This window comes from Oryctolagus cuniculus, chromosome 7 (assembly GCF_964237555.1).
Source record: "Oryctolagus cuniculus chromosome 7, mOryCun1.1, whole genome shotgun sequence".
Taxonomy (NCBI): domain Eukaryota; kingdom Metazoa; phylum Chordata; class Mammalia; order Lagomorpha; family Leporidae; genus Oryctolagus; species Oryctolagus cuniculus.
In genome coordinates, this window is record NC_091438.1 from 145,852,945 (window position 1) to 145,865,207 (window position 12,263).

Consider the following 12,263-nt stretch of genomic DNA (forward strand, 5'->3'; position numbering starts at 1 on the left):
TTTAATCATAAAAGTAATGTCTATTGTGGAACATTTAAATGTATAGAGTATCCTTTCGTCTTAAGTGCCTTTTGGATTTTGAATGCAGATTCTAGGGTGCTCTGAAAAGTCATTCCCAGGCCAGCGTGGGAAGCCCCCAGAGAGCTCCTGGGGGGTCGCTGGCCGCTCCTCCTGAGGGCCAGGCCACTGGGCACCACCACGAGGCGGAGGCACCTGACCTGGCCTCTGCTGCCTGTCCAGGCGGGCTCCGAGGTCCCCCTTGCCACCCAGCAGCCAGGCTTACTATGACACGTCTGGGGCAGAGCCTCGGCTGTGCTGCGCCCTCTGGTGGCAGCAGGGAGAGACGGCTTCAGCGGCACAAGCCACTGTTCCTTCTGAGAAGGGCGGCCGCTCAGGCCCTAGCCCAGAGGGCGAGTCAGGAGCTGGGTAGGGGGGGCCTCGGGAAGCTGTCTCACACACAGAGGTGATTGTTTAACAGGCTGCTTCCGGCGGCTGTGAGGACACCTGTCGTTTGACCACGGTGGTCCTGAGTATGGCTGAGTGTCCCAGCAGCACACCATGTCCATCGAGAGCTCCAGGCAGTCAGGGGAGGGCTGTGCCCAGTCGAACACACCTGGGGAGCACCCCTGCCACCCCTCAGCTGGGCAGGGAGGCAGAATGGGTCATCTCCCAGAGTAACCGATCCAGGGCTTCCTGGTGGTGGTGGTGGGGGGGGTCAAAGGCCCCCTCGGGGTGTGCAGCTCAGCCTAGAACCCTCGGGAGCCCATCCTGAGGGTCTGCTGGGCTGGGACCCAGGCAAAGGCAGAGGAGCTGAACGCAAGCCCTGAGAGAGGAATCGAGCAGAGATGCTCCGAGCCAGCCGGAGGAGAGAGGGAGAGAGGCAGCGTGGCACCCACCCCCAGAGCCCTCCTGGTGGACGTCTTATACGATCTGCTGGCTGACCGCTGACTTGCATTGCTGGGCGCTGGGTCTAGGGCTGTGTGGGCTGCAGGCTCCCTGCAGCGAGGTCTCTCTCTCACTCTACCTCTCAAATAAATAACTAAAATCTTTTAAAAAAAAAAGAACAAACAAAACACGCTCTCAGTAGAAGCCAGAGATGAGCAGGTGGAAGACGCCACAGTGAACACGCTGCCTGGGCTGTTTCCACGTGTCATTCCTGCAGCCCTCGCGGTCGCAGACCCGCGATTTGACTTTGACTTTGACACGCCTCAGCCTCGCTGCTCAGGAAGCTTCCTTCCCTTGGCGAGCATTTGCGGAGCCTGGTCGTCGTCTGGGTTCCAGGGTCAGGAGCAGACATCCTGACGGCCGTTTCTGTCCCCCTAAAGCTGACGCTCTAAGGTGTCCCAAGGGAAAGGGACGAGATGCAGAGTTCTCCGCCTCCCGCGTGGCGGCCCTCGCAAGCTCTTTCTTCCAAAGTCTGTTTTTTTTTTTTTTTTTTTTAAGATTTTATTTTATTTATTTGAAAGAGAGTTACAGAGGGAGGTAGAGACAGAGAGAGAGGTCTTCCACCCGCTGGATCACTCCCCAGATGGCTGCAATGGCCGGAGCTGTGCTGATCTGAAGCCAGGAGCCACGAGCTTCTTCCAGGTCTCCCACGTGGGACCCAATTCTGCTGCTTTCCCAGGCCATAGCAGAGAGCTGGGTCAAAAGAGGAGCAACCGGGACAGGACTCAAACTGGCGCCCATGTGGGATGGCGGCACTGCAGGCCAGGGCTTTCACCCGCTGCGCCACAGCACCAGCCCCTCGGCGTTCTTTCTGCACGAGGTTAAGAAAGTCAGCTCAGGACGGGACTTCTAGAACAACCTGCGACCCCATCACCAGGAGGTCTTGTTAAAACGCAGTCAGGTGGGGGCGGGGCCCACACAGTGGGGCAGTGCAGGGCAAGCGGCCCAGGGGCGGAGCCCGGAGCCAGGGCCCCGCCTTCACCAGGAGTTCTAACTCCCGCCTGGGAGGCCCCGGGGAGTTTCCAACCTGCTCTTTTGCTTCCTGTCTCTTTCAGGCGGGCTGCAAGGGACCTTCCTGAAAACCGGGGAGGAAATGCCCTGGCCCCCGAGGTGAGGGGAGGCCCCGAGCTAAGGGTGGCGAAACCGGGAGCTGCCTCCCATCCCTGTCTGAGGGCCCTGCTGTGCTCCAGGGCCCCGCAGGAAGCCGAGCAGAGGCGGCCAGTGCAGCTGGGCTGCGGGAACCCGGCACTCACAGGTCTGGCGGGGGGCCTCCCCTTCCAGGCCCTGCTGCCAACAGTTTCTGGGGTCCGACTTCACTGACCTGCTCCGAGGCAGGTTTCTGCTGTCCCTCTCTAGGGGTCTCCGTGCAGTATGGATGGCACGGTTGGGGAACGGTTGGGTGGGGCTGGGACATGGCATAGGAGCAGGCCCGCTCCCTCCCTGCCGGCTGGGGGAGTCACAGGAAAGCGTTCACTCCCGCTTTATGGGATCTCTTGGCGAAGATGATTCCAGGGACACTTCCTTATGCACACTTGGCAGATGTCAACAGAGATGTCAGAACACTCGGCCCGCCCTTCCTGTGAGCCGTAACCATCCAGCAGGCCAACCGATGCTTCCTGGCATGCGGTCAATTACAATGCACTGAGACGTGGAGCCACTGTGGGATGCGCATAAAATAACAAAGACAACTGGAGACTTCCTGGGTGGAAAGGAGAGAGACTTCCTGGGTGGAAAGGAGAGAGCCGTAGGCAGACAGCCCTGCAGGGAGAGCGGCACCCCGGCTGGCCTCGGTGTTTCCCCTGGGGGATTCCCTTCACGGTACTGAGTGTGCTGTGTCTGCAAGTGGCTTAATAGCCCAGCCTCTGGAAGACTACCCAGGGGTCAGGACGCAGGGTGAGGTGCCAGCAGCAGAGTTTTCCAAAACTCCAGCCAAGATCAGTTGCAACAATGGCCAAAAACGGCCGCTGGCTCCTCGGAGGCGAGCACAGAGCCTCCGCGGACCAGGATGACACAAGCGGTGGCCTTGGAGCGCAGCTCCGGATCTGAGCAGGTAGCAGGCCCAGCAGGGTACCGGTCACTCTGCAGCCAAACAAGATTCCAGAAATTCGGAGCACAGGCATGGGTGAAGGAAACTTGCTTGCAAGATTTGCTCATTGACACTCCCCACCCCTGACCCTAACTTGCTTTTTTAGGAAAGGAGGGTGGTACTGGAAAACAAGTTGGCCTTGGCTGGAATCAAATGCCAGAGCGGGGAGGGTGGGAGGGAGAGAGAGAGGAGGGAATGAGGAGAGAGGGGCAGAGGGGGAGAGAGAGAGGGGAAAGAGAGGGAGAGATGGGGAGAGAGAGGGGCAGAGGTGGAGAGAGATGGGGAGAGAGGGGCAGAGGGAGAGAGAAGGAGGGGCAGGGACAGAGAGAGAGAGGACAAATGCGAGTGTTTACATGTTGGAGAACAGCAATCAAATTCACATGCACCCTGGCCCTTGGCGGGGCTCCTCTGGGTCGGTGCCTGCTCCCGGCCCGCTGACACTGATGGCAGATGGGCGGAGAGAAGGAGGGACCAAGACAGTGAGCGCGAAGCCCTGCTCAGTCTACCTTGCTGTGCCCTCCTGAACAGTTAAAAAGGCAAAAACCAAAACCAAAACCAAAAAAAAAAACAAAAAAAAACAAAAAAAAAACTAGTTTTAGCCATAAGAAAATGTTTATTCTTTTGAACCCCACAAGGAAAAAAAGAATGCAGCCAAGACCAAGTATTAACGAAAAGTGTCCCAAAAGGCAGCAAAATGGGGGCTCCCTCAACACGATTCTCCACGTTGTTGCACAGAGATGGAGAGAGCTATGACAATTCTAAGTAACACTTTCGTGGCAACAGTTACACAAGAGGATTCCAAAAATGCAAATGGCAGCAACATGCACACCTGGCTAAAGCTAGAAGCTTTTTTTTTCTTAATCCCAAAATAAGATCTGTGATTGAAGGATGGTTCTTTTTAATGCTTCTATTTTACTGACTTGCTTGTCCTACTTAGATTGCTTTAAATAAGACATACATGCCAATTAACTAGAGGGACCATGTCCTTCCAGAACCCATGGCAAGCAAGCAAGACCAGCCTATTTGGTTTCTTAATTTTTCCTAGTTTCCAAATATAATTTACTTGTCCCACTCTCCCAATCCCTCCCCCTCCTTCCTGTTTCTTAAACACTTCCAAAAGTTGCCTTGCAAACTCTTTTCTATCCACGTATAATACACGCGTGAAACTTGTACTTTGTGCAGTTTTGAATTTAAAAGTCTTAAAAAAGAAAAAGCCCTCCTTGGCACAAGAGCTGGGGAATAGTCAAGCTTCTTTTAAATGGTCAAACACAAGATGATGAGAAGTGGAGAAAACAGTTAAATGAAATGGAAGGGGAAAAAACCCCTAGACCTTAGCTTTTATTAGCCGCCGTCAGAGTCTCGCACGCATGCACGCACGCACACCGCCCGGCTCCCGGGCCGGCTGCTTTACCAGGGACGAGCACACAGCACACGGCGCCTTCCGGGGAGAGGAACGCAAGATGCAGCGGCCGCGGCCATGCCGAGCCCAGCTGCCCACCAGCATTACGGCAGGACCCACGTGAGTGTGACGGAGAAGACAGGGATGGCATGGGGGGGGGGGTGAGGACGACGCGTTTGCTCTGGACGCCTTTCCCAAGGCACTGAGGAAGGCTGCTGCCGGCCATCTCCTCGGCCTGAACACACCAGGGGTACCAGGACTTCCCACGCAACCGTGCACACACGCCAGGGCAAAGCCCCGGCCCCCGCTTACGTCACGCGCCTGGAATCTGAGGGGCTGGAGGGGCAACCGATTTGTTTCCTGTAACATCAGGAATCTTCTTTAATGTGGCTGGGGAATCAAGGCTGTCGGCTTACTTCACTTCTACTCTAAAAACTAACTTTCCATTATCAACCCGTGTGAATCCAATGTGCAGTTTTTGCTTTTTTTCTTTTTTTAAGAACAAAACAAAGGGTGGAAAAGCAAAAACTCTGCTTTTTTTTTTCCTTCAAGAGGGAACTATGTAAGAATACATAAAAGGCAAAATTGGCTACTTGAAATCCAAGAATGGTTTTAATGTGTTGGCCGAAAAAAATAAACTGCAAAGTTCTGTGAGGTCTTCTAAAAATTTACAAGAAAAACTGATGGGCAGTTCTGATCGGACCTGGTGTTAACTCCCCCCCGGTTTGAAAAATGACAACATACAGAGTCCCACAAAATACAATAGAAACTTTTTTTTTTTTTTTATCTTGACTGCCAGATACACTCCCTTGTGATGCCTTCTGGTAACCAAATGGGGCAAAACACACGGCTGGTCTTCATTTCTTCAGGGGCTGGTAAACAGAGGCGTTGGGGTCCAGTCCAGAGGGGCTGGTCTCCACAAATTTGGAAGAGTAGTGGGGGGACACGGGGCTCAGGGGGCTGGTGGCGGCGCTGTACGTGATGCTGGGCATGACGGCCATGACCTCCGCTATCTTCTGCTTCAGGTCCTTGATTTCCTGGTCTTTCTGAAGGATTTGTCCTGGAAAATCAAAGACCCAGCGTCAGTGAGGAGGCGGGCTCAGTGGGCCGACCCCGCCAGCTCGGGCACAGCGGACGCGCCTCCAGGCTCGGCAGCCTAAGGGCGGACAAGCTTTTCCTCAAAGGGCCCCAGCAGATGTGCTGGGCACCGGTGGGCCACGCGCTGCCTCCCCCGTTTGCCTCCCAAGCCCCCAGCTACGGAGAAAGGTAACCGCCAGTCTTGGCTCAGGAACGCTGGGAGAGTGTGAGGCCAGGACTGGCCTGTGGGCCACAGTTCAGTGATCCCTGGCTCAGAGGGAAGAAGCAACTCTGCTCACGTGGGTGTGACCGAAGGAGTCAGTGCCCAGGGGCCACGTTTTACACATGGCAGTCACCTCTGACCACTTCAGAGGGGTGTGGATTTTGACCTATGGCTCTAACATTTTCTGACGTTTTTTCTGGAAGGATGGACCATCTCTGAGACACAGAACAGTCAAGGCCACAGAACTGGTCACAATACACTTCTGCCTCCAGGTTTTCTTACAGAAAACAGACGCGTTTCTGTGCCTGCTGCCGGGGGGGTGGGGTGGGGGCCGGATTCAGGCGTGACCTAGATTGCTTGCCCATGCCTCGGACCAACCGCCCAGGCTAGATTCTGCTGGTGGCTTCGGCGTCATTACTCTGGTCAGCTTGGGCACAGCCCCTCACTATGCTTGCTTCTTGACCCTATCAGCTCCTGCCTGCTTCAGTCACTTCCTTCCGCAATTAAAAAAAAAAGTTTGCTTATTTATTTTCATTTTATGTGAAAGGTAGACAAAGAAAGACAGCGAAAAATATCTTCTATCTGCTGGCTCAGTTTCCAAATGCCTACAACAGCAGGCTAAGCCAGGAGCCCAGAACTCAGCCAAGGTCTCCCGTGTAGGTAGAGCAGGGACCCACGCACTTGAGCCATCATCTGCTGTCTCCCAGGACGAGCATTAGCAGGAAGCTGGATCAGAAGCAGAGACGACACAGTGGGTTAAGTTGCTACCTGTGACGTCAGCATCCCATCAGAGTGCCAGTTCGAGTCCTGGCTGCTCTACTTCTGATCCAGCTCCCTGGTAATGCGCCTGGGAAAGCAATGGAAGATGGCCCAAGTGCCTTGGCCCCTGCCACCCACGTGGGAGACCTGGATGGAGTTCCGGGTTCCTGGCTTTGGCCTGGCCCAGCCCTGGCTATTGTGGCCATTGGGCAGTGAACCAGCAGATGGAAGATCTCTCTCTCTCTTTCTCTGAGTAATTCTTTCATATACAATCAACAAAACTTAAACAAAACTGCTGGAACTCGAGCCAGGCACTCCGACGCGGGATGCGGTGTCCAGCACCAAGCCCCTGCCCACGTCCCCTCCCGTGCTCTCCTGCCCTCTGCACCACTAACTCTTGGTGCGGGTTCTCTTTGCACTTCCTTGGAAGAGCTTTCCCGGTCCTCCTACCTAAACCAGCGCCCCACCTCCCAGGTCCTCAACACACTCTGAACTTCTTCCTCGCTCATTCTTTGCACCAGTGATGAGAAGGACGGTCACCAGCTTCCCACAGTGATGAGAAGGACGGTCACCTGGGGCTTCCCACGTGCCAGGCTCCCATCAGCCCTAGCAGGTGGCGATTACCATCATCATCGTTCACAGAGGAGGGACCAAGGCAGGGAGGAGCTGAGAGCTGCTCAAGGGCGCCGCCAGGATTCACGTCCAGGCGGGACTCCAGCCCGACACCCTGCTCCAGCCCGACACCCCGCTCCCGCCCGGCACCCTGCTCCAGCCCGACACCCTGCTCCAGCCCGACACCCTGCTCCCGCCCGGCACCCCGCTCCAGCCCGACACCCTGCTCCCGCCTGGCACCCCGCTCCAGCCCGACACCCCGCTCCAGCCCGACACCCTGCTCCAGCCCCGCACCCTGCTCCAGCCCGACACCCCGCTCCCGCCCGGCACCCTGCTCCAGCCCGACACCCCGCTCCAGCCCGACACCCCGCTCCCGCCCGGCACCCTGCTCCAGCCCGACACCCTGCTCCAGCCCGACACCCCGCTCCTGCCCGGCACCCTGCTCCAGCCCGGCACCCTGCTCCAGCCCCGCACCCTGCTCCAGCCCCGCACCCTGCTCCAGCCCGGCACCCCGCTCCAGCCCGACACCCTGCTCCAGCCCGGCACCCTGCTCCAGCCCCGCACCCTGCTCCAGCCAGGCACCAGCCCGGCACCCTGCTCCAGCCCGACACCCTGCTCCCGCCCAACACCCTGCTCCAGCCCGACACCCTGCTCCAGCCCGACACCCTGCTCCAGCCCGACACCCTGCTCCCGCCCAACACCCTGCTCCAGCCCGACACCCTGCTCCAGCCCGGCACCCTGCTCCTGCCCGACACCCTGCTCCAGCCCTTGCGGCTGCTCCCTGGTGCCCCTGGTGCCCTCTCTGCTCCTCTGGGGCAGAGACTACTTTCCCTCCAGCGCCTCATCCTGGGGCCCCACCCAGTGGCAAGCCGGGGCCCTGCAAGCTGGGTCTCTTCCTCAATGTCATTTCCTTGGGAGACAACTAAACCGGACCTCTCGGTCTCCAAGCCTACGCAGTGTCCACCGTGCTCTGTGGCTCCCTGGTCTACCAGAACACTCAGAAGCAGCCTTTCAGAAATGTAAACGCTCTAAAAACAACTCGCGTGTGAGTTTTCCCACGGCCTAACAGAAAACCTGGTAATGTATCTGGAACGTGAGAGAGCTCGGTGGCGTACGCTGTAAAAGGACGTAGAGATGAAAGCCATTTCAGAACCAGGATGAATCAAATGATACAGAAAGTAGGGAGAAGAAAAACAACAGGGCTCTGGTTTTGATGACAAAGTTGCGTTTTTACGAGAAGATCCCAGCACCCAGTGGAGGGGGGAGGAAGGCAAGGCAACCACTGCTCCCTCTCCCTCCCTGCAGGTCCCCCGAGCGCCCAGTCGGCACACATCCCCTGCTCTTTGAACAAAATGAGGCTCAGATGAACGCCTGACACAGGACCCGCACTGTCTTTCCATGCAGATCTACACCGCATTTCTGTCAGCAGCACCACGCAAACCCCTCAGCGCACTGGGGAAGACGGGGCTCCCGGGCCGGCGCGGGCGCCATCTCTGCTGGGAGGCCACGCTCTCCTCTCCGTGGCTGTTCTGAAACCAGGTGCTACCCTGCGCAGGGAGACTTTTTTTCAAGTTTGCAACCCAAGGGAACAGGGAGTGAAGCCAGGCAAAAAAGTCAGTGTAGGGACAGAATCAGGACTCCTAGGCTGCTCTCTAATTTTTGCCCCCTTTTTTAAATTTTGAGAGAGAGACACAAAGAGATGTGTCCCATCCACAGGTTCATTCACTAAACAGCCATGGCTGGGGTCAGGCTGAAGCCAGGAGACAGAACCCAGTGCAGGTATCCCTCATGGGCGCAGGGACACAGTACTTGAGCCGTCAGCTGCCTCCCAGGGCGTGCAGAGCTGGGACCTGAGGAATCTCCTGCCTTTCCCCGAGGCCAGAGTAACGTTGCTGGGCTCTCCACCCACCTTCCCGCTCGGTCACCCCTCCTTGGTTCCAGCAGCCCGTGCTCCCGGGTCTCAGGCATCTCCATGCCCCTTCACTCCCCTGTCAGCACCACCCTTCCCCCACAGCCACCACCTGTGTAGCCAGAAGACAGTGAGAGTTTCCTAACTGGCCTCTGCCTCCACTCACTCTCACCCCCAGCCTGCTGTTGGGAGATTTCTGGAGATAATGGCTGGAGCCTGTCACCACTTCCTCCAGAAGCCTAGGGAAGGTATTTTTTAGCACAGCTCCATTCACAGAGCACCGAGTCACTCACTCTTTTCTTCCACGTCCCCCAGCTGGAGCTGCTGGACCACTCACCCGGACAGCCCAGGCTCAGGTAAAGTGTTCTTCCCTAACATTCTCTGCTCTTAAAATTCGTACTTCAGGAGCCGGTGTTGCGGTGTAGGGGGTAAAGCCGTGCCTGTATCCCACATGGGCGCCGGTTCATGTTCCGGCTGCTCCACTTCTGATCCAGCTCTCTGCTATGGCCTGGAAAAAGCAGCAGAAGATGCCCAAATGTCTGGGCCCCTGCTATACCCACGTGGGAAACCTGGAAGAAGCTCCTGGCTCCTGGCTATGGCCTGGATCCACCTTGGCCATTGAGGCCACGTGGGGAGTGAACCAGTGGATGGGAGACCTCTCTGGCTCTCCCTCTCTGTTAACTCTGACATTCAAATAAATAAGTCAATCTTAAAAAAATTCATACTTCAAAGCTCAACGAATATGCCTCCTTCAAGGCCTCCCTGATCTCGCCTCTGGTCTTCCTGGCCCTCTGCTGCTCCCTGACGGCAGCAGGCCTCTCCGTGAGCGCAGGAACCACCCTCAACACGGCCGAGCGTCTACCTCTGTCAGGAGTGGAAACAGAGTCTTCCGTAAGCAACGTCAACTGCAGAACCAGGGCAGGACGATCCAATAGAGATGAGACTCCAACAGGCTTCTTAGGCTAGATCAGAGACTTGCTAATGTCAAACAATGCCACTTTTCTCATATTTTTTAGGAAAAGTCATTTTTCAGAAATGTATGTTATTTATGTTGACATGTACCATGTTTATAATTTTAAAATGGAGTCCTAAATAAATGCTCTAGGTTTGAATTAGGCCCAGTAACTACTGTTAGATGTATCTACTTAGAAAAACCTCTTTGTGATGCGCCAACCATTTCAACCGAATGAAGGGGTCCCCAAGCAGTTGGCACACCACTGCCAGGGGGTGCCCCGGCCCTGCCGTGTGCAGCCTCCTCTCTCCTGGGCATCCAGACAACGCGGCTACTCTCTCTCTTTCAAAATGTTCTGCAGCACTCAAATAAGCCCTCTCACTGATCAGGCGGCTCATCACTCTCTCCCACAAAATCCACATGTGCCTCCTCCAGCTCCCGCATGCCTTAGTAGCCCTGCAGAGTAGGGCAGAGCTCACTCAGGTAGAGCTCCAGCTCCTCCGTGGCCTCCAGTCCGGTGTGGCCGCCACCCCTGCCCCTGGCCCTCCCCCACTCTCCTGCCAGGCGGGGCAGCCCCCTGCGGGGCTCTGCTCTCATGCGGCATCCGGTGGAAGGGCTGCCCCCAGCTACTGAGGCTCGGCCTCTGCCCCACTCTGCCTGTCCAGGGCTCTTCTGTGAGCACCGGGTCAAGAGAGCAGATGCACTCACCTGCTTCCACATCTTCATTCTCACCATCGCACCTACTGCCGTCTGACACATTCCCTGCCGGCTTGCTCGTGTCTGTCCCGGCCAGGGCCACAGCCCCGCACCCTCAGGGGCACACAGTAAGTCTCAGTATCCACCACATGGAGGGGCTGCCCTCCAAGTCTCCCACCACCGCACCAGCCAAGCAGAGCCAGCTGCCCAAAGAATATCAGGCCCCACCTGGTCTGCGAGTCCTTAGCTGGCCTGTTTCCTCTGCACAGATTGCCACTCTTCACGGGGTCAACCCCTTCTCATCGTTCAAGCCCCAGGTCAGACACCAGCTCCTTGGGAAACGGCCCTCTCCATTTCTCCACACTGGTTTGGTCCCTGCCTCTCTGAGCCCCTCCTCTGCCAGCACCCTCTGATCACGCTACCGTTCTCTTCTTTAACACCGTGAGCTCCCAGACGTAGAAACTCCTCTGTACACCCTGCACCTGACTTTTCACATTTCAAAATATGACTGAAGATGGAATTAGCGTGGGATTCCAACGTCTCTTTTTTAAAATCAACTTTCTTTTTTTGCTTTTAAAATTTTTATTTGCTTGAGAGACAGATAGGGACAGGGAGAGAGAGGGAGTGAATATGAATTCCCATGTGTCAGCTTACTCCCTAAAATGCCTGCAGTAGTGGCCAGGACTGGGCCAGACCGAGCTGGGAGCCAGGAACTTGATCCAGGTCTCCAATTTGGGCAGTGGGGACTCAACCATCTGCTTCCCAGAGAGCGCACTGGCAGGAAGCTGGGATTGGGAGCAGAGCTGGGCCGCGATCCCAGGCACTGTGAGATGCCCACCCATAGGGAGCCCGACGTTTGCATGTCAGGCACTAACCAAACCACTTCAGAAGAACCCGAGATGCCCTTTGGTTCAGCGCCCTAGGAGGAGGTGCGCTCTCCGCGTCCGCGCGTCCCGCACAGTCTGCACGCCCCCCCCCCCAGGGGCCCCGCCCTCCTACCCTGCGCGATCTCGAGCTGCCGCTTGGCGTCCCCCAGCGCCGAGAAGAGGTCCAGCTTGATGCGCGTCTCCGCGCTGAGGCTGTTCTCCAGGTGCTGGGTCTTGTCCTGCATGGCGGACAGGGCGGACATGAGCACCTCGGTGTCCTTCTCGTTCTCCTTGTACTTCCGCAGCTCCTGTCGAAACCACCAACATCAACACCGTCAGAGCGCAAGGCTGCAAGGTAGCTGAGGCACAGGCTTCTGTCAGTGAGCCGGAAATCACAAATCCCATCCTACTGTTCTTGATCTGGCCATGAGGACTCCGCCCTGGCACGCCCGGAGTCAGAGCTCACGACTCAGAAAGGTGCCGAATGTTCCCACACGGTGACGTGCACAGACGCCGCCACCTAGCAAACAACCACTGGACTGCAGGGGCCTGTGCCCAGGTCAAATGGACTCTGCCTTTAGTCAAACCGTTTTCATGCAAGCCTAATTCAGAACCAGAGAATGGTTTCCGTGCTGGCCACTTGCAAATGTTGCAAATGTTGCAAATGTTGTAGTCAAATTTGGCAAAACTTCTCCTGTCAACCTGCACTAAAAGCTGTGTACATTATTTTGACAGGGCA

General features: G+C 56.5%; 1 protein-coding gene across 4 annotated transcripts in view; it reads right to left on the bottom strand.

The window, feature by feature from the left end:
* Window positions 1-5,020: 5,020 nt before the first annotated feature.
* The window catches only part of MACO1 (macoilin 1), a 77,546-nt gene continuing 70,303 nt past the window's right edge, over window positions 5,021-12,263 (bottom strand). For all 4 annotated transcript variants that reach the window (XM_070079065.1, XM_051856658.2, XM_070079064.1 and 1 more), the window contains 2 exons: window positions 11,658-11,832; window positions 5,021-5,490 (listed from right to left, as the gene is read on the bottom strand). In XM_070079065.1, coding sequence (XP_069935166.1) covers window positions 5,288-5,490; window positions 11,658-11,832 — 378 coding nt within the window. In that variant the 3' untranslated portion in view covers window positions 5,021-5,287. The remainder of the gene's footprint in view (window positions 5,491-11,657; window positions 11,833-12,263) is intronic.